The 26,623-nt window shown below is 25.6% G+C and overlaps 1 protein-coding gene across 4 annotated transcripts in view; it reads right to left on the reverse strand.

Moving 5' to 3' along the window:
* Positions 1-3,389: 3,389 nt before the first annotated feature.
* LOC117175418 overlaps positions 3,390-26,623 on the reverse strand; it is a 35,080-nt gene continuing 11,846 nt past the window's right edge. For 3 of the 4 annotated variants that reach the window (XM_033365210.1, XM_033365302.1, XM_033365154.1), the window contains exon 2: positions 3,390-5,926. In XM_033365210.1, coding sequence (XP_033221101.1) covers positions 4,280-5,908 — 1,629 coding nt within the window. In that variant the 5' untranslated portion in view covers positions 5,909-5,926 and the 3' untranslated portion in view covers positions 3,390-4,279. Of the gene's footprint in view, positions 5,927-21,415; positions 21,509-26,623 lie in introns of those variants that run through there. The other variant, XM_033365260.1, reaches the window with a different exon arrangement.

Genomic DNA, 26,623 nt, shown 5'->3' on the forward strand with positions numbered 1-26,623 from the left:
TCTATCCCATCCACACACTACTCCTTTCCCCTGCCGAGTGAGTCACGCCTACCCCGAAAGGGAAATGGCTTAATGGTGTAATAAAAAAAAAAAATAATAATAATAAATATTTCTAAATATTTCTAAAACTATCACAAAGATTTCAAATGTTTCACAAAAAATTTGAAGATTTTACAAAGATTTTACAAATTTTAAATACTTTATTAAATATTTAAAATATTTTCAAAAATATCATCAAAATGTCATAAGAAATTCCAATATTTCGCAAGCATTTTACAAAAATTTTAGAAGAGTTAAAAAAATCTCACAAAGACAAAATATTTCACAAATTTAAATGCTTTAATAAATATTTTTCAATAGATCACAAAGCTTTTACAAAAATTTCAAGAGATTAAAAAAATGATATATTTCACAGAAAAATCTAAGATTTTACAAATTTCGAATGCTTTCCTAAATATTTCCAAATTTTTTTTTAAAATATCACGAAGATTTCAAATATTTCACAAAGAAAAAAAAAAATTTCGGAAAATTTTAAATGCTTTCATAAATATTTCAAAAAAATCTCACAAATATTTCAGAAAAAATCTAAGATTTCACAAATTATAAATTATTAATAAATAATTACAAACATTTTAGAATGAATTTAAATATTTCATAAATATTTTTATCTATTTTAGAAGAAATTTAAAAAAAATCTCATAATGATATGAAAGATTTGACAAACATTTAAGAAACAATTGAAATATTTCACAAAGTTTGTATAACAATTTTAGAAGATTTCGAAAAATCTTAAAAACAAGATTTCAAACATTTTACAAAAATTTCAGAGAATTTTTAAATATTTTACAACGTTTTCAGAAAATTTCAAATGTTCTCATTAGTATTGCAAAATATTTCCAAAAATATCACAAAGATTTAAAATATTTCACAATAAATGCATATATTTCACAAATATTTCAGAAAATTGCAAATGTTTTCATAAATATTTCAAAATATTCCAAAAATTTCACAAAGATTTGAAATATTTGACAAAAAAATCTAATATTTCACAAATATTTTACAAATTTCAAATGCTTTCTCAAATATTTCAAAATATTTCCAAAAATATCACAAAAATTTCAAATATTTCAGAAAATTTCAAATGCTTTGATAAATATTTTCAAATATTTCACAAAGATTTCAGAAATTTTCAAATATTTTACAAAGTTTTCAGAAAATTGCAAATGTTCTCATTAATATTTCAAAATATTCCAAAAATATCGCAAAGATTTCAAATATTTCACAAAAAAATCTAATATTTCATAAATATTTTACAAATTTCAAATACTTTCTCAAATGTTTCAAAATATCACAAAAATTTCAAACATCTCAGACAATTTCAAATGCTTTCATAAATATTTTCCAAATATTTCACAAAGATTTCAGAAATTTTCAAATATTTAACAAAGTTTTCAGAAAATTTCAAATGTTTTCATTAGTATTGCAAAATATTTCCAAAAATATCACAAATATTTCAAATATTTCACAATAAATGCATATATTTCACAAAGATTTCAGAAAATTTCAAATGCTTTCATAAATATTTCAAAATATTCCAAAAATATCACAAAGATTTCAAATATTTCACAAAAAAATTTAATATTTTACAAATTTCAAATGCTTTCTGAAATATTTCATAATATTTTCAAAAATATCACAAATATTTCAGATAATTTCAAATGCTTTGATAAGTATTTCCAAATATTTCACAAAAGATTTCAGAAATTTTCAAATATTTTACAAAGTTTTCAGAAAGTTTCAAATGTTTTCATTAACATTGCAAAATATTTCCAAAAATATCATAAAGATTTCAAACATTTCACAATAAATGCGTATATTTCACATAGATTTCAGAAATTTTCAATTGCTTTCATAAATGTTTCAAAATATTTCCAAAAATGTCATAAAAAATTTAAATATTTCGCAAGCATTTCACAAAAATTGTAGAAGATTTACAAAAATCTCACAAATATTTCAAATATTTAAAAAATTTAAATGCTTTCATAAATATTTTCAAATATTTTCCAAAATATCACAAATCTTTTACAAAAGTTTCAGAAGATAGAAAAAATATTCTCATAAACATTACAAATATTTGAGAAAAATTGTGAGTGTGAATAATGATTACAAAATGGTTCAAGATATATTCAAAATAATTCAAATTAATCGGAAAAAATTAAAGGAAAAATTTAAATAAAATGAAACTGTTTAAACAATATATTTTTTTATTAATATTTTAAAAATCGGTTTTTATGAATTAAGCATAATATTAAATAATTTTGAGCACTAAATTCTGCAGATAGTTTCATGTCATTGTTTATACAATTAATTATTGTTTTTTTTCTAAATTTCCTTCAAACTGAAAATAGGTGGATGACGAATAGAAATTGTTTAAATAATGACATTGATTTTTTAACAGAATTTACTACTCCTAGAAATCATTCAATATTATCTTTTATTCATAAAATGCGATTTAAAAATATTTTTGAAAAAGTAATTGTTCAAAAAGTTATATTTTTTCAAACTATAACAAATATTTAATGTATCATTTATATACAGCATATAGTCAGAAAAATAATTGTATGCCAATAAAAATAATTTAAACAAACAGAAATTTGTTAAAAATGAGAAACAATGTACAAAAATGATGTAATTATTCAACATAAAGTAGCATAAAATACCAATTTAAGAAAAAAAGGGACATGTCTGACTCCAGACCACCAAACAATGACCAACTGTTATATTTAATTCAGAAAATACGATTATTTAAAAAAAAAATTGGGAAATAAATAGTTGTTTAAATAAATTATATTAATTACAAAAATTTTTTATTCTTTTAAAAGTGATAGGAGGTATTCAAATTGTCCATTAGTAATTACAGTGAAACCCTTCAATAGCCCTCCCTTCTATAGCCCTTCCGAGAATTGTCGCCGCGCCGCAGGTAGGTGTAACAGGAGCTGCGCGGGATCTGCGACTGTCACTCAGGCGTGAAAAAACAAAAGCGTAGCGGGCTATAATGTGTTAGTTCCCACCCACCGTCAGCCCCAAAATTGGCGCTATAGAAGAGTTTCACTGTATTCTTATGAAAAAAGACGACAGAAATTGCTGAAAATTAACAATCATACGTAAAAATGCATTTTTTAAATTCTTGGGTCAATCCCTAAAAAAATTGGCACGTTATTATATTGTATGAAGCAAAGAGCGCCTTATTCAGAGGAAGAGCATACAAAAGTCTCGAGGTTCGGAGGACGTTGGTGGGGGTAGCGCGCTTCCGAGAAAAATGTCCCCTACAGCCCCGAGAGGCGCCCTATTGAGAGGCTCGATCTAATTTTAAATATTGATCCCTAAATAGGAAATAATTTTATAGCGGTTTATTGAATTGAATGCAAACTTTTTTTTTAGTTATATAAATATGTTTTTATTTCGCACTATATGGAAAATAGTTTCATAAAATGTAATGCTGAATACTAGATGAAACATAAAATCGCACACTGTTTTAACGCTATAAAATAATAATGGGAAATTCATAAACTTCAAAGTTTGAATTCATGTTAGAGACAATTTGCATTCAAAAAATTCGTTTCTTAATCTCACAGAGTTGCTACAAATCCCAGAAATTCAGGAAATTTAAAAAAAACCATGGAATTTTGTAAAAAGGTGCGCTATTATTTAAAAAAAAATTGAAATGTAACATTTTGAAGGTCTTAAAAAACACCATATATGTAATACCCCTATATTACTAGCCGCGTGAGAGGCTTCTGTATATTTACTTAAGCACTCCTTTCCGGCGCACGCGCAATGCTGAGAACGTTCTCTGCTCTCTGTGAGACAAAAATATATGTCTGCACACGTGTATTTGCCACGTGCCACTTATTTCGAGGTAGAGGCAGATAGCAATATAGGAGTATCACATATTTGGAAAACACATGTGATGTGAAATAGATTGTAGCATCAAGAAATTGAATCATTGCGCCATCTATTGGCTGCTTACCCAACCTAGATAACGTAAAATGTTAAAGTGTCGGTTAATAAACTAACTTACACCGCCATCTGTTAGAAACTTATCGAAGTTACAAATAAAAGCATTCAATTTAAAATAAAAAAATATATTGAAGTAATTAAACGATATAAAAAGTATCCTATCCTTTAAGTTGGACCAAATTACACACAGTATACAAAATTTCATCAAGATTGGTTAAGTAGTTTCGAAGTTTAGTGGTGACAAACATCAGTGTTCCTTTCAGTTGAAAACCTCTTTAACCCAAGCCAATTTTTCCATTAACTCTAAAAGTAAATGTGCATGTGACTTAGCTACACTTTCAATCATCACTTTATATTTGTTTATGTTCTCATCAAAGCATACTTTTTGTAAAACATAGAAAAGGCATTTTTCCTTTAACTTGTTAGCATTGTGATCTTCCGCAAATGTCATTAAATACATTAAATCAACAGCATCCAACTTTTCTAATTTTTTCTCCAAAATGCATTCGCACAACAGTTTTAAATCATCAATTTCGTACTTGTTTGCAGCAACTAAAATTTTCTGTGCAATGTTCTTGGACTCGTCAAATTTATTAGTGTACATAAATCGTAGCACTTCGTAAAAAACGTCAGGTTCGACATCATCTATGTGTATCACGCCTGAAAGGGACTCCTTCATCGTATGGCTAAACATTCTGCAGAAAACGGGACTTCTTGCAGCCAAAACCAAAATATGTGCAAAATATTTTTTTCCGTCAACATAGATGTCTACGTCCTTCATTGCCTCGTTATTGAAAAAATTTTCATAATACATACATTGGCATAATCGTGGAACATCATTTTTTGTTAAAGATAAGATTTCGTTTATTGGCATGAAGCCTATAATTTTGTAAGTACAGATATCTATCAAAATATCTGCCAGGTAACGTGGTTCAGTTTTTACCAAGCCTGTACAAAGATCCAAATTCATAATGTCTTCAAAGTGATTTCTAATAAACTTTGTACAATCGCAAATTAATTTCGTTATTTTTGGATTTCTAGAGTCTTTCTTGCACGTCAAGAGAATGGAAATAACATTTTCCAGTTTTATATCCCTAATCAGAACATCTACACATTCTGAAATGAGATCGCAAATCTCGTATTTTGTAGCAGCTTGAAAAAGTGCAAAAGCTTGTTCCTCCAAATTGTGTACCTTGCCCGTGTAAATATATTCCAACAAAAAATCAAAGATTTCTAGTTCTGTATCTTCCACTAGAAAATAGGAAACTGATTCCTGGCTTCCGAATTTTTCCTGGAAAAATCTGCTGCTCATCGCTAAAATTATTTTGTGCCCCGGATACATTTTGTCGCCAACACGTAACACTACATCGCTAGATATTATATTTTTTAATAGTGGTGTGTAGCAGGAAAAGTCTTTTTTCAACTCTTCGATTTTGACTTTAATTAAAAGAATCGAGAGATTCAATTTTTCGAATTCGTAAATGCTAATGAAGTCAGAAAACCCGTAGTGCTGTCTCTCGATAACATCCAAAAGGATTTTGTATTTGCTGAACTTTTTTCCGTCGACAGGGTGCATGATCGAAAAAGTAACTTTGAGAATTGGTATATGCAAAAATGTCTCTTTAACTTTTCGAAGAAAGAGAGATATGTATTGATTCTGTTTTCCAGTTTTTTCATTCTCGGGATTTTCTGTCAATTCTGGTTCCGATGTTATTAGCAAACGCCAATTGACATTAAAATACTCATCTGATGTGTCTGAAAACGGACAATCTGCACTAAAGACCTTTGTTGAAAATTCCGGTGATTGAAATGACAATTTTTCTTCAAAAATATCCTGCACAGAATTTGTTGACCAGGTGTAGCTTTTCTCGTTCTCTTCTTGAGACATGTCCGTGAATTTGTAGGGCTGAAAATAAATATTTTGTATCAATAGAAGACTTAACAAAAAAAGCAGCGGCTGTTCAGACGATGGCAAATTTTCAATGTACTTCTACGGGGGCTTTGGTGGTTCGGAACCCACCATAAACTGTAGGTTCCCTCAAAAGAAGCTAAGTAGCTCCCAAAGAATAGGCTCCATGCCGAGAGGACTATTTTTTGGGATTACCCCGAGAATGGGGAGAAACCAAATAGAAAATTTTAAATTTTGAATATTTGTTATTTCTAGAATGTTGTTTCATCATGCAGATAATATAAAATCCGGAAACCTAATTAAAGATAAGTAATTTATATCAATTTATTATAATTTTTTCATGAAAAACAAATTTTAAACCTAAAAACTACAAACAACGCGGAGATTTTCGTCAGGGTATTAACAAATGGGATCACATAAACTGCCATCTAATACAACGCTGCTGAAAGCTGATGACCTTCTCAGCATAAAAACATAAACCCAAGACGACTCATATGACGAATTTCTACTTAAATTGAACATGATTTCGACTCGCAAAATAGACGTATATCATAAAAGTGGTGGTTGGACGTATAATCTAAAAAATGAATAATAGAAACTATAAAATAACCTCGGAAAGGACTGGAATTTTTATTGAAAAAAGGCATGCACACGGTAGAGCTAAAGATCATGTTTCAGACGACAAATGGAGACTGGGTGTTTGGAATGCTAGGGGGGTAAATGATCTGATGGTAAAAGAATTGCGAAAAACTATGGAGTGAGGAAACTAGATATTTTATGTGTGCCTCAAACAAAGAAAAAGAGATGCGAAAGTAGAGACATAAAAAACAGGGTGTTGAAAGGCGAATTTAAGAGAAGATAGTGAATCACATGGTAGGCAAGGAGTAGGTCTGGTTTTGAATGAAAGAGCAAAGCAGCATCTCGAAGATCATGATTTTGTATCTGTCAGACTGCTGTGGGCTAGAATGAAAATAGTAATCAGAAGATTATTTATTATAGCATGCTACGCGCTAGACGATAGTGATCCCAGAGAAGTAAAAGACGCCTTCTGGGACACTTTAAATGACACAATAAATATTTTCGATCATGGTGCAAGAATAATTCTGCTAGGAGATGTGAAAGGATGAGTGGGTATCCAAAATCAGAATACAGAAAGAGGGGTTCTCCAAAATTAACTTAGGTCAGAGATGAAGAAAAAAAACCAAGAAAACAAAACTAATGCAAATCAAAATTGAGAACCTAGAGAAACCGTATGTCCGAATAGATTCCCAAAATAATATAATCAAATGCATATATAGAGCAACATGGGAGGACCGAGAGATGTGCGATAGAAGTGTTTGGTACCGCGGTTGTAGGAAGAATATCTGGTGTTGTTGCGTGGTGGAATGATGAAATTCAGGCGGCCCAAAAAGCAAAGAAAGAAGCGTACATGAGAACTTTGAACATCGCAGTTCTTAGCAATGCGGAAAGAAATAGACGTAGAAATGATTACAGGCACAAAAAGAGGATACTCAAACGATTAGTTAAGAAACGTAAAGATACAATTAGAACAGAAGAAGAGATGAAAATACAAAACTACTTTGGAGCAAAGATTTGGGAAGTCCAAAGTGAGTTTATGCCAGGTTGGTCATGTAAACAGATAAATATTTAGCTTAAGGCAAATCACAGAAAAAAGTTTGAAAGTAGGAAAAAAATTTTCTGTGCATTTGTTGACCTAGAAAAATATTTTAACAAGGTAGATAGTAGTAAACTTTGGGAAGTCCTGAAAGATTACAGTTTTTAAATGGGAAATAAGTGACTGTTTCGATATTATTCAAGGAGTTAGACAAGGATGCATTATGTCTGCATGGTTATTTATATTATTCATTGACAAGTGTTTAAAAATGGGTCTTTTCGACGAAGAAGGTGTGGATTTCGAAACAGTAAGGGTACATGGGTTAGCGTTCGAAGATGATAAGGTTGTTATGGCAGAGTCAATCGAAGACTTACAAAGAATGGTGAATAAACTGAATGCAAGCATGAAGAGCATGGGCTCTCATGCCTGAGCGCGCCTAGGGCGCGCGACTTTTGGTTCTCGCGCTTCGCGCTCGATGACGACTCGATGACGACCACTATATTTTTGTGATTGTCAATTCTCTTTTGTTAAAACAGCTGAGCTCGAGAATTTGAGCGCACCTTCGGAACGCGACTGATAGCAATTGCATTCCGCGCTCGGTCTTTGCATTTTTCCCGCATTCGTACACAGACCTTTTAAAAACAAAGGTCAGCAGACCGACAACTGTAATTATGTGATTTTGAACTCTCTTTTGTTAAAGCTCTTTCGGCTTTAACAAACACATTCTTATCACGTAGCTCGTGCTTCGCACTCGATTTTGTTCAACATGCCAACTTTTCTACATTATACACAACACTTTTATATCAAATATAATATATTTTTTAGGTAACTGCCTGGGATTGCTTATTAAAAAATTGCAAAATAAAGAGCGAATTGTATTTATCATGATTATTTTTATATTTGTTTCTTATTTTGCTTTAAATTTTATTCTAAGCTGCGCTGAAAAATCTATCATTTCAATAAATGTATATAATTACAATTCATAATAGGCATAAAAATTGAATCATACTAACTCTTATTTTCCTATGTCCTCTTTCGTCTTTTCTGTCCTTTTTCCAAAAATTTAATGTTTTTTAAATTTTCAATCGAAATTCAAAGTCCTTTCAAAAAATGATTAATAATAAATTTTTATATCTTTTTAGGCGAACAACTTTTGTCTGTTAATTTTAGTTCGCACTTATGTCGGTTTTTCCAACATATTTTATATTTTTATTTTGAATGTTATTTTTTACGACTAAAGCAAAAACTACGTGTCCTATAAAAAATTATAGCTCTTTTTTGGATAAACAAGTTTTGTCTCATTTTTTTTCGTAGCTTGTGTCGTCAGTCCAAATTTTTTTAATTTTTAAATTTTTAATGTTTTTTACGACTATAAGTAAAAACTTCGCGTCCTATCGGAAAGTGATTCATTACAAATTTGTAGGTCTTTCCAGGGCGCGCAATTTTAGCTTATTCATTTTTTGCGTACCTTGCATAGTTTGACAAAAAAATGGAATTTTTTGATTTTTCATTATTTCTGGTAAGATCAAATTTGAAATGCTCAACTTTTCGACTAAATTAGTAAAGTTGTTATGATAATCTTGTAGGCCTTTCAAAAATCAACGTTTTTCTTCTCTTGAATTTTTTTCATATCATGCGTTATTTGGCTTAAAATGTTCAATTTAGTTTATTTTTTTGGATTTTGAAAATGCTGTAACTCTGATAATTTTCTTTTTATAGAAAAAAGTCATAGGGATAAATTGTTTGAGTTTCTGAATACTATGAACAACCGTGCCTAGAATTTTGAAATCTTGAAAGAATGTGGTTTCAAAAATTTGTGGTATGATCAAATTTGGAATTTTCAACTTTTCGACCAAATTAAAAAAGCTGTTATCATTGTCTTGTAGGGATTTAAAAAAGGAACGTTTTTCTTCTGTTGACTTTTTTTCATATCATACGCTGTTTGGCTTAAAATTTTAATTTTAGTTTATTTTTTTGGATTTTGAAAATGTTCTAATTCTGATAATTTTCTTTTTACAGAAAAAAGTCATTAGGATAAATTGTTTAAGTTTCTGACTACTATGAACAAACGTACATAGTAGTTTTAAATCTTGAAAAATGTGGTTTCAAAAATGTTGAAAACGAGCTCACTTTTTGAATTTTGATCCAAAATAGCTGGTTTACGAACTTGTTTTTTCTTTTTAGGTTTTGAAAAAGTGTGCCAAAGCAGAATCCAATCTGATGAATTTTACGAAAGTTATCGTGCCTACAGAATACAGACTACAGACAGACAGACAAACACCTTCGTAAAAATCGTTTTTTCTGACTCAGTGGGTCTCAAAACGTTGAGATTTGATGAAAATCGACAAAGTGAAATCCTATATAAAACCAATACCTTCTCATTAGGATGAGAATGTAATATGTTTTTTGAAGGAAAGAGTGAGAAAACGCTATGCAATATTGTATTAAATGATGAGAGAATTGAACAAGTTGAGAAGTTCGTATACCTTGGTAGCTTATTTACTGGGGACGGAAAGATAGATGAGGAGTTAGACAGACGCATAAACGAAGGTAAGAAGGTTGTTGGTAGAGTTGGGTCCCTTATCAGAAATAAAAATATATCAAATAAGCTAAAATAGCAATACATAATTCTATATTTGTACCAACTGTGCTATACGGTAGCGAGACATGGACTTATGTTGAGAGAATGCCAAATGAACGACTAACGAAACAAGTGTATCAAGGTAAAGTAAATGGCAGCGTGCCCAGAGGTAGACCACGGAAAGAATGGTTAGAATGTGTGAATGAGGCCCTAGTTAGAAGAGGCATAAGAAGTTATTTAAAAATTTTTTTTATTTTATTTTATTTTCTGTTATTAAAGATTCTTAACTTGATCGATATTGTGTAGATTTTCCGCCTTCATGGTTTGGAGGGTTGATCTACTATCGGTAAGGTACAATCTCTGATGATATAGCAGATAAAATTTAAAAAAAATTTAATAATTACTTGTATCATTAACACCTAGCTAAAAATTAGCGTTATGTTCTTGAATTAAGAGTTCTTATTCTGATCCCTCTAATAGCTTAATTGGAAAAGCACCTGACCGGAAATCAGAAGTTTTATGGTTTGGTTCCCAATGGAGTGAAGATGGAGTAGGATCTTTTTTTCAAGAAATAATTTTAATTTAGACATAAGAAGTCACAGAAACATGAGAGCCTGCATGAAAAAATGCATGGACGTAAAAGAAGCTAGAGAAGGATGCCAGGACAGGAAAGTATGGCGGCAAATAGTTAATAAAAATAGTGTCAGTAGAGTGAATGACGCCTGAAACAAAAGACATTAGACACAAATGGACTCAAGTGGGTAACCTCACATAACGACTTTGTTAGGTTCTTCGCTTGGGGTGATTGCTAGAGAGATTGATCAGCAACGTGGGTCTTCGGTAAGAATTCAGAAAAATTCAGAATCTGAATTTCCATTAATACGTGGATTTTCCTCCGTCGAGAGTTCCGCCAAGGAGTTGAAAAAAAGCAAAATATATTCTTTTTAATCAACTAAGTAAAATTTAATGGGAGCGTATTCAGAAAAATTAGCACATTCAACTAAATTAAAAAATGCAATACATGAAATACTACTCCATACTCATCATTAGATGCTTAATTAAATTTAAATAGAAAAATCAATTATTTAAATAATTTTGTATTATTGTTAATAATAATAAATTTGAATAATGCTAGAAAGTTGCAGTTTTTTCTGACATTTTCAAATTTTTTCTAATTTCCAATTAGAGTCAGGTGAATAATTAATTAAAGTTAAAAAATTAATTTTATAAATAAATTATTATTATTATTATTGCTAATGATACTCATTTGGAATAATGCTATAAAGTTTGGTTTTTTTCTGAAATTTTCAACTTCTCCACTTTGTGGACATGACATGCAATCTTCAAAATTTTTGTTTGAATTTTTTCAAGAATAATCATACAGCCTTAAAAATAAATAAAGATATAAATTTAAGAAAAAAATATTGAAAATTGCAGAAAAACCGCCATTTTTAGCGTTATTCAAATCAAGTATCATTAACAATAATAATAATAATAATAATAATAATAATAATGATACTAATAATAAATGTTTTAAATAATTAAATTTTAAACTTTAATTAAATATCCACCTAACTCTAATTGCAAATTAGAAATTGCAAATTGAACTTTCAATACAAAATGACGAATTTTCTATACAGATCAGTTGAATTATCAAATCAATAACATGAAATCTTGATTTAAAAAGTTAGTTTTATACCAAAAAAGATAAATTTCCAACAAAATAGAAGAACTCTTAACTCAAAAGTTGAATTTTCCACTAAACTAGATTTTCAAAAAAAATACCAATTTTTAACAAAATAGTACAATTTTAACGAAAACTTGAATTTTTACTTTAAAAATAACTATTTTCGAACAAAAATGGAATAGGTGAATTTTCAATTATCAAAATAATTTTTCAAAAAAAAAAAAAAAAATGGAAGCTTCAATAAACGATATCAATTTCCAACAAAAGCGATGAATTTTTCACGAAAATTTTGAATAGTCAACCAAAAATTCAAGAATTCTCAACCAAAAAATTGAATTTTCGACTAAAAAAGATAAATTTCTAATCAAGAAGATTAATTTACTACGAAAAAGACGAATTTTCAACGAAATTTAATAAGTATAAAAGAAAAAGTTGAATTCTAAACTAAAAAATATGATTTTTTAAACGCACGGAATATTTTATTAATAAAAAAGACGTATTTTTAACAACATTCAAGATTTCTCAAGAAAAAAGTTGAATTTTCAACTAAAAATATAAAATTTTAACAAGGGGCATTGTGATTGCATCATTCAAACTCTTAATTTAAAATTTTTTTCATTTGCAGTTATACAAACTGAAATACAAAATAAAACACACAAAGTCGAACCATTTTGAATGTTTAATTTTCAAAATTATCGTTTAAAATTATTGTTAATAAAACGTTCCATAATTTACGCATATAAAGTGGAAGCTTCTGACATTCATTAAATTTTTTAATCCTAGAAATCATATTCAATTGAGAAAAAATAAAAACTGAACGATTATAATTTTTTTTAACTACAATTTTTTTATATAAAATATGAATTAATGTTAGATCAGATCTTTAAAAAATTAGCAATTGTTCAATTGTTATACATTTATCAAAGCCTCTGTTTCTTTTCAAATCTTTTTAAATATTCTTTTAAAACTATTTTTAAAAATTAAAAAATAATTTTAAATTTACCCAGGTATCTTAAGCAAATTTTTGTATTATCTTTAAAGCTTTCAAAAAGCATAAAACGCTTAAATATTTTGTTAACGTTTCGCTTGAACCTTTTTGGAATAAGTTCAAATCTTCAATTATTTCTGAAACTTTCACAAAACTTCTCAATACTGATGAAAATTATTCAAAATCTTTCTAAAATTATCTAAAAATCCTTTCAAATTTTTACAAATGTTCTCTTCAAATGCATTATTTAGAATAAAAAATCATTTTTAATTTTTTTTTTCGAAAATCCGAATAATTGTTTAAATCTTTTTTAAGCTTTTTAAAATGTTTAAAACTTATAAATTTGTCTTTTAAAACCTTCAAAAATCTACAAAATAAAATTCCCATCCTTTCAGGTTTTAAATTATTTTTCAGTCATTGAATTTTTCTAAATTAATAATTAGTTTATTTTTATTTATTAATCAACATCTTTTTCATTTTTTAAAAATAATTCCAAATATTCTCTTAAAATTCATTTTTTCAAAATAAGAAATCATTCACAATTTTCACAGGAATTTCGAACAATTCTGTTTATTATCTTAAAACATTTTAAAATCGTTGAATGGAATCAAGAAATTCTATTGTAATCTTCCAAATTAATATTTTGTTTTTAATTCTTTGAAATCTTTTTAAGTTTTAAATCAAGTTGCAATATTTTTAAAAGTTAAAAAAAAAAGATTAACCTAATGCCAAAAAAGACCAATTTTTAACAAAATTCAAGAGTTTTCAACCAAAAAGTTAAATTTTGAAATAAAAAATATAAATTTTTAAAAACGGAAAATTTGAATACTGAAAAAGACGAATTTTTAACTATGTAAGATGAATTTCTACTCAAAAAGATTAATTTACTACCAAATAGAAGAATTTTCAATATACCAGACAATTATGTGCGCGCGCACTTACTTTTCTACTAAATTTTATCCATCACTCAATTTTTTAAGAAAAATTTATTTGTTAACATTTTCTAAACACTTATATTCTTGTTCACATATTACGTAACGTTATTTTAAGTCCTTTGACCTTCCCACACCCTAACTGCAGTTACATAATATTTTTTTTGTAATAGTTTAAAAAACTTAATAGACGTTTTGTAAATAAAAATAGATTTTTAAGATGAAGTGCGGTATAGAAATATATTAAACAATATTTTGACGTAACACAACAATGCTTTTTTGATATTTCTTTATTTACACAAATTTTTAAATTATTTACAAGGAAAGAAGTATCAACAGTTTTTTTTATAGAATTATCTAAATTTTATAATTTTCATGAGACAATTAAAAAAGATTTTTTAATATTTCAGATATGTCAAAAAATTAATGTAGGAGATTAAAAATGTATATATTTTATTTTAAAGGATTTTATAAATTATTAGAAAAATTTTAGTCTTTTCAAAAGATATTTAGGGCTTTTATAATTTCAGAAATAATGATTAATGTTCCATAAGTTTTCAGAAATAATGATTAATGTTCCATAAGTTTTTGGAAATGTTTCCAAGGTTTAAAATATTTTAAATCTATGCAAAGCCTCTTGAATTCCTAAAAATATTTTAAAATGAATCCAATTTTTCTTGAAATTTTGAAAAATCATTTAAAATGTAAAAAACTAAGCTCAAAATCTTCAAAAATTTCTTACAAATTTGAAAAAAATTATAAAAGATTTTTGAATATTTCAGATTCGTCAACAACACAGCTAAATACCTATTTTACCGACCTCACTTTATCAGTTCACTGAATGTTTTTTTGAACCTTAGAACTTTTTTTGTAAATAAAATATCGAGCTGAAACTTTGGAAAATGTATTAGAGTACAATAAAGTACGTTTAGGTACTGCATTTTGGTAGGAACTTCACTGAAAATTATTTCATCTTTTTTTTTGAACCTCTACATTTTTTTAACGTTCGAACTTTTTTTATACATAAAATATCGGTCTCAAGCTTTGAGAAATGCAAGAGCCGAAAGAAAATTACGTTTTAGTACAAAGCTTAATAATAAAAGATGTAAAAAAAATTTTTCAACCACCAATTCAATCGGCATCAGCCGGTAACGTTGTGCACGAAAATAATAACGCTCTAGAGCCTCGTCTAGTGGCCGCCAGGGTTCGTATTTTTGTCTACAACGTTACAGGCTGATGCCGATGGAATTGATAGTTGAAAAAATTTTTTTTACATCTTTTATTATCAAGATTTGTACTTAAACGTAGTTCTCTTTCGGCTCTTGCATTTCTCAAAGTTTCAGACCGATATTTTATGTATAAAAAAAGTTCGAACATTCGAAAAATGTCGAGGTTCAGAAAAAAGATGAAACAATTTTCAGTGAAGTTCCTACCAAAATGCAGTACCTAAACGTACTTTATTGTACTCTAAAACATTTTCCAAAGTTTCAGCTCGATATTTTATTTACAAAAAAAGTTCTTAGGTTCAAAAAAACATTCACTGAACTGAAAAAAGTGAGGTTGGTAATATAGGTATTTAGCTGTGTCACATGCCCTTAAAAAAGTAATATTTTACGGCATTTTACAAAATAATAGGAAAAGTTCGAGCCCTTTTAAAATAAATATTGATTAAAAACTGGAAATGACGTTTCAATATTTTCTCATTTGAATGAAAAGGGTTGTTGTTCACTCTAAATCAAATTTATTGAGAGCACATTGACATATAGGAATACATTTATATTTCGTAGGCAGTATTCAAAATATTATAGGATCGCGAAAAAAGATTCAACTGTGCTATTCAAAGGTATCCAAGATAAATATTTTTTAATATTAAAAAAGGTCCAAAACGCGGGCACGTTTCTCAAGCGTCATAAGCTGACTACTCTTTCAAGACTGCAAAAAAAAGTATTCGATGTTTCAAAATCTTTTTGAATTTTCTCCTAAAGCTCATTTTTCAAATTAAAAAATCGAAAGAAATTGTTTTGGGAACCTAAATAATTTATCTCATTATCCTGAATTTTTTTTTAAAATCCTAAAATATCTTATAAATTTTCATTATTTTTTAATCGTTTCAAAACTTCTAGATATCTCTGAAATCTACTAAAATTTGTTCTAAAATTATATATTATGGCACGATGTTGCTTTAAGAACTTTTAAACCTTTTCTTTTTTAATTTTATGAAATAATTTGAAACGTTTTGTAATTTTTTGTAATGATCTCTTAGAACTCATTATTAAAAAATTGTTTGAAGTTTTCCCATGAATCTAAACTATATATTTTTCCTTCACTAGACGCCCTAAAAAATTAAGTTTACCTAAATTTAAATTAAATCCTGCAAAATGGAAATCATTGTCTCAAAATCTTCCATATTTTTTTAAAAACAATTTTGAAATCTTTAAAATTTTAAATTATTATTTCAAAATGAAATATCAACTGCTTAAAATTTTCCCATAACTGTTTAAAAAAATTTAATCTCAAAATCTTTCGAAATTATTAAGACGATTTTATTGTTCTACTTCTGAAAATAAGTTTATTCAATAATTTTATTTTACTTATCTTTTTGAAAATTAAAAAAAAAAGATTACCCAGATGTAAAAAAAGAAAACATTTTTTTCTTCTTAACAACTCTGGAATTTTAATATAGAGTAGAAAAATGCTAAGAAAAAATTATTGCGCAATATAAAATACTTAATTTAAAAAAAAGTTATAATTGAATCTTTATCTAGTTTGATGTTGTGAAAAAATTAGTCATATAAAAATTAATTGATTCTTTCATAAATGATAACATAAAAAGCATTAAACAATCATTTTCATTCAAAAATAGAAATAAATTGTACTCGACATTTTCTTTTAATATCACATTCATTTTTGCAAATTTGTTTCATTGGTAACTTTTGATACTAATTTCAGAAAAAAATCAAACGTATTTCGGTACGAATTAAAAAATCGAATGCAAGTACACATTTCAGTACATCAGAATCACTTAAAAAATTATCTAATTGAAATAATATAATTTCAAATATAAATTAACTTTTAATATTCAAATTATGTTAATTTTTTCATTATAGAACCTTTAAATGAATAATTAAATTATGTTACTTCAATTGCAGGAACTAAGTTTTAATCTTTATTTAACTTAATAATCAGAAAACGTTAATTAGCTAATAAGCATTGACGATTTTACAAAAGAAATACCATTAAAATATAATTCTGTCATAAAACCTTAAAATAACTTTAACTTTATATATATTTATTTATTAAATAGAACATTTATTTATATAAATTTTATTTAATTTTAAACTTTTAAACTAATTCCAGAAAATGTCACTTTCAGTAGAATCAGTTGATAATGAATTAATAAGTTCAAAAAATAAAAAACATGAAACAATTATTTTCATCGAAACATTCAAATAATGTTTGCATTACATTCTCATTCAAATTTGAAACTGCATTTCTCTACATTTAATTTATTAATAAGCTTTTCAAATCAATTTCAAAAAAAAAATGTGTACATATAATCTAGAAAATTCAATTCAAATACTCATTTCACAACATCGGAAGCACTGTAAAAAATTATATAATTGTAATAAAGTATTTCAAAGAAAAAAGGAACTTCTTTTACGAAAGTAACAGCTAATATTTAATTACATAATCTGAGAGGAAATAACATATTTATATTACTAAATATTAAAAAATTTAAATCCAATCTATATGTACTTTGATATTTTATTTTTTATTATTAAATTTTAATTTATACTATAATATTATTAAGCTTAATGATTTCATAATATATCTAGTAATTTAATAATCTTTTATATTATTTAACAAGATTTGATTTCAAGATAAAATTAAAAAAATTATTCCTGTAAAATTGAATAAACCAATTTGAAATTTATTGAAATTATATTTAATTTTAAATTTGTAAATAATTTTAAAATATGAAATATGAATAGAATATTATTATAAAAGTTATAAGAATTTATAACATAATATTATTAAGCTTTATAATTTGCAAATATATAAATTAGGACAATATTATTATTATAACTAAAACGTGAAAAAAAATTTTGTTAATGGCTCAATGATGTAAAATTTAGAATTAATATAGCTCCAATATTAAATAAATAATAAATTTTGATTAGATAACGCTAAAATAAAAATACGGTATTATTTAATTTTAATCTATAAATAACAAGTTTTTTAACATTAAATCATTAACATAATTAAAACATTGACATAATAAATTTATTTAATTGTAATTTAGCTTATAATAATTTTATGTTTTAATTAAAATTTCAATTATAATTTATATAATATTATTAAACTTACTGATTTCGCAATATATCTATGAATTTAATTATCGTTTATATTATTTCAAATAATGAAATTTTAAGATAAACTTTAAATAATTATTCCTGTAATATTGAATAAACCAATTAAAAATTTATCAAAATTATATTTAATTTTAATTTTGTACATTTATAATTTGCAGATGCAAAAATAAATAAAATATTATTATAACATAACGTTAAAAAAAATTGTTTAATGACTCACTTATCTAAAATTAAAAATTATATATACATATAGTTATTTTTATCATTAAATCATTAATATAATTAGAACATGAAAATAATAAATTTCTTTAATTCTAATTTAGTTTATGATAACTTTATATTCAAATAAAATTTTTCATTATAACGTATATTATAATATTATTAAAATGAATGATTTCACAATATTTATCTATTAACTTAATTTTCTTTTAAAACTTAGTTTTTAAGATAAACTTTAAATTATTATTCCTGTGAGATTGAATAAACCACATTCTGGTAAAAAGTATCTTCAGTAATTTAATTTTACGATTGAAGAATTGTGAGAAACAAATTTAAATATTATACATGATAATAATTCATTAATAATAACAGCTGTTATTGAAAGTGAAAATAAAAACACACAAAACGTTAATAATTATCGGTGATCGATAAAAGTAAAAAACTAGGTTTTTTATTTCGATTAATTTTATACTTTGAAGAAAGATGTCGCCAGTCGCAATAAAATACGTGATTAACTTGACCATTGTAAGATGCAGCGCCCATGCGCTACTAATGGAGGTTACGAGAATTTATATATATATAGGATAATTCAAGAATTCTTAACCAAACAGATGAAATTTAAACTAAGAAGATGAATTTTTAAACAAAAAGTTTTATTTTCTACTGAAAAAAACGAATTTTTATATAAATTTAAACAATTTCCAACCAAAAAGTTAAATTTTTAAGAAAGTAGTTCAACTTTAAAGTCTAGTTGTTTCATTTGTAACCAAAAAGATTTCACGGCGGCCTGACTAGGAAGACTGCCGGATAGCATAGTGGGTGAGGCTTACTTTGTGCGACGGGGTATACCTGGCACCTGAGAGGTATTATTTATTTTAAAAACCGTGGTTTCGCTGCTGTTTCTGGCTGCTCGAATATTTTTTATTTTTTTATTATTTTTTTTTGCCTTGATGAGGATGCTGTATGATCTCGAAACGTTTGTGATTAGATTTTTTAAAATGTTTTTTTATTGTAATTTGATAACAATAATAATAAAAAAGACGAAAGAAATGAAAAAGAGAAATAAGGGGATTTGGTAGGTTGCTTTTTCATTTTTCTTCCCTCTTTTCATTTTTGTCAAAACAAAAAAAAAGTTCTTTTCTTATTTAGGAAAATTCTTATCTTTTTTTAAATTTCAATAGGAACATCCAATGATGGTTCTCCAAATTTGGTGTAGTAGGTTGACTCTTGGTTTCATTTGAAATGGGCCAGATATGGACCGCATATATTTTAAACTATTTAAAAAAAAATGTTGCAAAATATTCTTTAAGTTTTCAATTTTAAAGCCACATTGTTATTGGTAATAAACAAACTAAACGTCCAATTGACAAACCGAAAACACCTTCGTTTTATAATTTCAAACTTTTTAAAGTACAATTATGACAATAAAACAAAGGTTCCAATATTGAAAAACCAAAAAGCACCTTGTATACGCCTCGAAAATAATTAAAAGGGTTTTTTGTGAGAAAATTCAAGGTTTTTGTTTTAAATTCAACTATTTAGTGAAAAATTAATCTATTTTGTAGGAAATTTAACAAATTTAGTCAAATGTCAATTTTTTGGTTGAAAAATCAAATGTTTTGTTTAAAGTTTTTCTGTCTACATTTTGAATTTACGAATTTTTGGTAGAAAATTCATTTCTTTAGTTGCAAATTTAACTATATATTTGAAGATTCGATTTTTTAAAAAATTTAATTCTGCTACTAAAAATTTAATTGTTAACACTTTTATTTGAAAATGTATCTTGTTTTAATTAAAAATTGAACTACGTGGTTGCAAAATAAAATATTTGGTTTAAAATTTGTGTTTCTTAGTTGAAAATTAGCTCGAAAATTCATCTTTCTGTTTGGAAACTGAACTATTTTGTTGATTAATCTTGTTTGTTTTAGTTTTGGTTAAAAATCAATATTTTTATCAAAATAACTATTCAATTTCTGATGGTATTTTCATCTTTTTTCAATAAAAGTCCAATTATTTGGTAGAAAATTAACGTATTTTGTTTAAAATTGTTGTTTTTTTTTTAGAAAATTAATATTCTTTGTTGAAAATTTAACTACGTGGTTGAAAGTTGAATTACTTTGTTAAAAATTCATTTTTAGTTATAGCCGCATTAAATTAGTTCAAAATTCACGTATTAGGTTGATTTTTTTTTATTAAAAAAAAATGTTTGAATTGAAGATGTAACTATTCCATTATCGGTCTAAATTGTTTCTTTTTTAGTGGAAAATTCCGCTATTATGTCGAAAATTAGTTTGTTTGGCTGAGAAATAATTGTTTTAAGTGAAAATTGAACTGTTCCATTTTTGGTTAAAATTTCTGTTTGTTAGTTGAAAATTATTTATTTTATTTATTTAACGAAAAATTCAAAAATTTCATTTATAATTGTATTTTAATCTTTTTCAGTTAAAATTTTATTATTTAGTTAAAAATGCATGTATTTTGTTGAATTTTTGTGTTAGAAAATTAATATTTTTAATTAAAAATTAACTACGTGGTTGAAAGTTGAACTACTTTGTTAAAAATTAATTTTTTTATTATTGCTGGATCAGCTTAGTTGAAAGTTCAACTATTTGTTTGATAATTCGTTTTCTGAATACAAAAATTAATTTTCTGAATTGAAAATGTAACTATTCAATTATTGGTCTACATTTTTTTAGTGGAAAATTCAACTGCTTGCGTAAAAATTTATTTACTTAGTTGATTATTTGTTTTTATAGGAAACGAATTATTCAACTTGGTTAGAAATTTATATTTTTGTTGAAAAGTAAATTATTTGTTCGGAAATTCATTGAAGTTGTAAGAAATTTTAAAATGTATTATTTTAATTTTAAATTAAATTAAATTTTATTTAATTTATTTTTCACTGGACCACACTTTGCGTCCGAACTATTTGGATGGGTGCGAACCTTGAACTTGAAAACAAAGACGTAATGAAAATATATCGTTGAGGCCCCGGCCGGTATTGCCGACATTTGAATATTAATCGTAAAAAGAATATTTTTCACAAATTCCCGTATTTTCAATCCAAAAAAGAAGAACAATATCTGCTCACCTATATTAATGCAAATCTTCAACTTTAGAGATAAGAAATTCAATATAAATTGAAAGTTTCACGTAATCTGTTCCAGCTGAATCCCTACGCCACTTTCACATCCTTGACTTTCGTCTGTTCGTGAACTCCTCAATCTACTTATAAATTAGTGCCGACCCGAAACATTTTATGACCCCAACCATTGTAATTATTTCCCAAAAATATTGTTCTCAAATTTAAAAGCATAAAATTGTTACCAGAAAAAATATATGTATACATGCCAAACATTAAATAATTACTCAAATAATTAACCATTAAGTTAATTTTTTTTTAACATAATAATTGGAAGTTGCATATTTTCGCATTTTTCCCTTATCCAATTAAAACATGATTAAAACCTGAATGTAGTTACTTAAATAAAGTATTTTTAAATACGTTAAAATAGTTTTTTCTAAACGTTTAAAAAGTATATCTACAAATTTTTTTCGTTGAAATCTATATATATTTCTGGAAAAAGCCGTTAGCTTAACCCAGGATTTTACACACGTGACGTGAAATTCTACAAAAATTATAAACCTTTGAAATCTAATGATAATTATTTTAAAATGTCAATTGCTGACAAAAAAAACGCTACTAAACCCGAAAAACGTAAATTTTTCCAAAATTTTAAATCTTTGAAATCTAATCATTTTTTATTAAAAATCAATCTCTCTGATGAATGAAAAATGGCTGAAATTATTTTGAATTGAAAAGGTTCTAATTTAAAATATTTCAGATAGGTAAAATTGTGAATAGAGTCAATATTTAGAATGGAATGAAAAAAAGGAAATGAACTTGTATCAATTCTGAATAAAAGTGTTTAAAATTGGATAATTTCAAATTTAAAAAATTTTAAACAAAACCTTTCAATATTCAAAAAATTTAAACTAAACATGTTTAATTTGTACCATTCATTTGGAAAGATGTTGAAATTTTCGCATTTATATTACAAAATCTTCAAAATTGTTCAATTTTATTTGGAACTCAAGAATTTCGAACTTAATTATTTCAGATTAAAATTTAAAAGAACACAACTTCAAAACGTTAAAAATCTAATGTATTCCAATTAGAATTTTCAGAAATAGACCATTTAACTTTCAGAGGAATGAAAATCGTGTTATTTCTAATTGAAAGCATTCAAAATTGAATAATTCGAAAGAAAGAATTTTTGAATTTTAATAAATTTAAATTCTAAACAATTGAAATTTTACAATTGTAAATTAAAAACTAAATTCAATATTTCAAATTCAATATTTCAAATTCAAACCTTCTGTAATTTTAGAAATTTAATTTTTATTAAATTTAAAGAATTATGATTTAACAGAATAATGCATAGGATAAATTTTTTCTAAAATTAACAAATAATTTTATCTTTATTTGCGGTATTTAAAATGGAAAAATTTTAATTCTGAAACTTTAAAATTGAGTTATAATAAAAAATTGGTCGTAAATGTATTGTTAACTACTTAAATTGCTTTTAGCAAATTTAAATGACTTCGAAATTAACAATTAAAAATTTTTCAATTACATTTTTCGAAATCCAACTATTTGAGTTTCAATCGTAAAATATAAACTTATGATAGGCAAAAAATTGTTTAAAACGATACACTTTTGGGAACATTAAAAAAAACTCTTAAATATACCATGTCTGGTTCTAAAATCTGCTCATTTGAAAGGTTTGAATTTTATAAATTATTTTTTTAAATTTTTAATGTTTTAAATTTATTCTCAAAGCATTTAATTAAAAATTTAAATGCAGATTCTTTAAATCGATAATTGTGCAAGAATAAATTCTTTCATTTTGATGATCTACACTTTTCAAGAATTTAAAGAGCCAGAAAGTTTTGTGTGTTTGAATTGAAACCAAACTTTTTGGAATATTTAAATCTAAAGTTATTAAATTCGAATTTCAAAAAGTATAATTGACAATTTGAAAATTGTTAATTTCCAAATGATGAAATTTACTTAAAGTAATAGAAATTCTGAGGGCTTTGAGTATAAAAAAGTAGTTTTAATACAACAATTTCTTCGAGACTAAATTTTGTTTTAGTCTTAAATGAAGTTCGGATTTGTTTCAGTTTCAAATTTCTGGAGTGTAGATTTTATTTTTAAATGTTTCCCATGTAAAAATACGTTTTACTTTGAACGATTTTTTTAGAATAATTCAATTTTTGAAGGTTTATAATTTAAATTTTTTCATTTTAAACTGTGTAAATAAAGATGAATTTTTTTTTTGATTTCAGAAAAGTTTTTCTAATCAATTCTGACGTTCAATTATATTTTTAATTTGATATATATATATAAATTTACTTAATTTTAAATGTTAAATTTAAGTTGACAAAATGATTATTAATGTGAATGTTATATCATTACATATCGGCTATAATTTATGTAATAACATTTTATTAATGTTTGAAATACATATTTTTCAATGTCATTATTTATGTAAATTTTGTTATGTTGTGAAATGAGTATTGGAATTCTGATTTCTAAATGATCCGAATATGTATTTTACTTTTTTCTGTATATTTTAAAATTTTATTAAAAATACTTTTTAGAAAAATACTAAGTAAAAATTATTTGAATATTTCATTATAAAAATAATTCTTTAACGCCTTGTATTTTATGAACAGAATAATTACTTATTATTAGCTAATCACTTTTTTACGATATTTGATTACATGAAGATTTCATTTATTCATATAGGTTATTAATAACTGAAATTTTCAGGAAGGAAGTTGAAAAAATATATAAAGTAAAAATAAATTGATCATTTCAGTGAAAAAAATTATTAAACAAATTTTTAAAAATGAATGTGAAATTAAAAGAAAATGTAGAATACAAATTATTTATTTGTTTGAATAAAAATGATTGTTTAATGCTTTTTATGTTATCATTTATGAAAAATCAATTAATTCTTAGCTTAATAATTTTTTCACAACATCGAAGTAGATAAAGATTTAATTTTAATTATTTTTTTAAATTAAGTATCTTATGTTGTGCAACAATTTTTCCTCAACATCTTGCTACCATATTATACCCAGGCGAAAATATTATATATAGTTTATTATATATAAAACTTCACACTATATATAAACTATATATAATTTTTCCGCCTGGGTAATTCCAGAACTTTTAAGAAGAAACAAATGTTTTCTTTTTTTACGTCTGGGTAATCTTTTTTGACATTTTTAAAGAGATAAGTATAATCAAATTATTGAAAAAACTTATTTTAAGAATCAGAACAATAGAAGCGTCTTAATAATTTTGAAAGATTAAATTTTTTTAAAGATTGTGAGAAAATCTCAAGCAGTTAATATTTAATTTTGAAATAGTAATTTAAAATTTTAAAGACTTCAAAATTTAAAAAAAAAATATGGAAGATTTTAAGACAATTATTTCCTTTTTCCAGGTTAATTCAAATTTAAGTCAAATTAATTTTTCAGGGTGTCAAGAGAATGAAAAATATATATTTTAGATTCATGGAAAAATTTCAAAAAGTTTTTTACTAATGAGTTCTAAGAGCTTATTAAAGAAGATTACAAAACATTTCAAATTATTTCATAAAATTTCAAAAAATAGGTTTAAAAGTTTTCAAAAAAACATCGTACCATAATGTATAATTTTAGAATAAATTTTTGTAAATTTAAGAGCTATTTAGAAGTATTGAAACGGTTAAAAAAGAATGAAAACTTACAAGATATTTGAGGACTTTTGTAAAAATTCAGGGTAATGAACAAAATTCTTTAGGTTCCTAAAACAATTTCTTTCGTTTTTTTAATTTGAAAAATGAGCTTCAGGAGAAAATTCAAAAAGATTTTAAAGCATCAAATATTTCCTTAAATTTCGAAAAAGAGTAGAAGATTTTAAAGCATAATGTTTCAATTTGGTAAAATTGAAAAATAAATGAAACCATCAAACTATAGAAATATCGCGAAAATTTAAGGAGAATCAAGAAGATGTTAATACCGCAGATTTAAAAAAAATGGAGATTTATGTGGAAATTGTTAAACAAAAAGAAACCCAGACGTTAAAAACGCAAACATTTGGTCACTAATGTTTTTTTTTTTTAAATTAAAAATTGTGGACAAAATGTGCGAAAAACTGAAACTCATATGGTAAAGTATCACATGCCCTTAATTAAAATAAGTTTGAAAGGTCTCAAGTGAGTAAATAAATGTTATTCAAGTTCCTAGGAAAATTGGGGATATTTTGAGGTAGCGTTTTACACTTAAATAACTTTTCGAAATTTCAAGAAAAATTCCAGTCAGATAAAAATATTTTAAAGAAATTAAGAGGTATTGTCTAGATATTTAATTTTAAAACGGCTCGAATTTTTCCTTGCCTAAAAATCTTCCAGATTTTTTACAATTTTATAAACCTTTTTAAACGTTCGAAATATTTTCGACCATGTAAACTTCCCGAAATAATAAAATGCTGAAACCTGAAATTTCCGAATTTAAAAATTCTAGAATAATGAAATTCTGGACAGTTTACAATATTATCGATTTTGAAAATTGTCGAATAATAAAACTCCAGGCCAAATGCTGTCTAATGATAAAATATACAAACTAGAAAATTCCCGAATTGCAGAAATTGAGAAAACAGTTTGGTGATCAATATTATTTATTTATTAAAAATACAATAATCAAATATTTTTATTATAGAAATTTTGTTTAATGTTTTTAAATTATTGTTTTAATTTAAAATTACAATAATTGTATGAAAATGTGATACAAACATAAATTTAAAACACGTCAGCTTCAAATAAAACAAACATTGAAGGATTCAATGCAGGCTAATTTAACGCGACTTTTATTTTTTTAAATAATAATTTTATTTTTGCGAGCGTTTTCTGTAATGTACAAAAATACAATGCACACCTTCAAATAACTTTTTTTTATCCAAAAACACATTTGTTCAATTATTGCTATTTTATATTCAAACAATAATTTTTAGAAACTTTAAACATTAAAAAACTTTTTTTTTAAAAAACTATTTTTTAATTGTCCAAAAGAGAGAGTTGTCTAGCCTGGATATTGTCTAGTTCGGAAATTTTCTGTCGGCAATTCTCAAATTCGGTAAGATTGTAAATTGTCGAGAATTTTCCAATTCGGGACTTTTATATTTCGACAATGTTATAATTTCCGAATTTTTACAGTGATGTGGGAATTTTATTTTTCAGAAAAA

Source organism: Belonocnema kinseyi, chromosome 1 (assembly GCF_010883055.1).
Source record: "Belonocnema kinseyi isolate 2016_QV_RU_SX_M_011 chromosome 1, B_treatae_v1, whole genome shotgun sequence".
Classification (NCBI taxonomy): Eukaryota; Metazoa; Arthropoda; class Insecta; order Hymenoptera; family Cynipidae; genus Belonocnema; species Belonocnema kinseyi.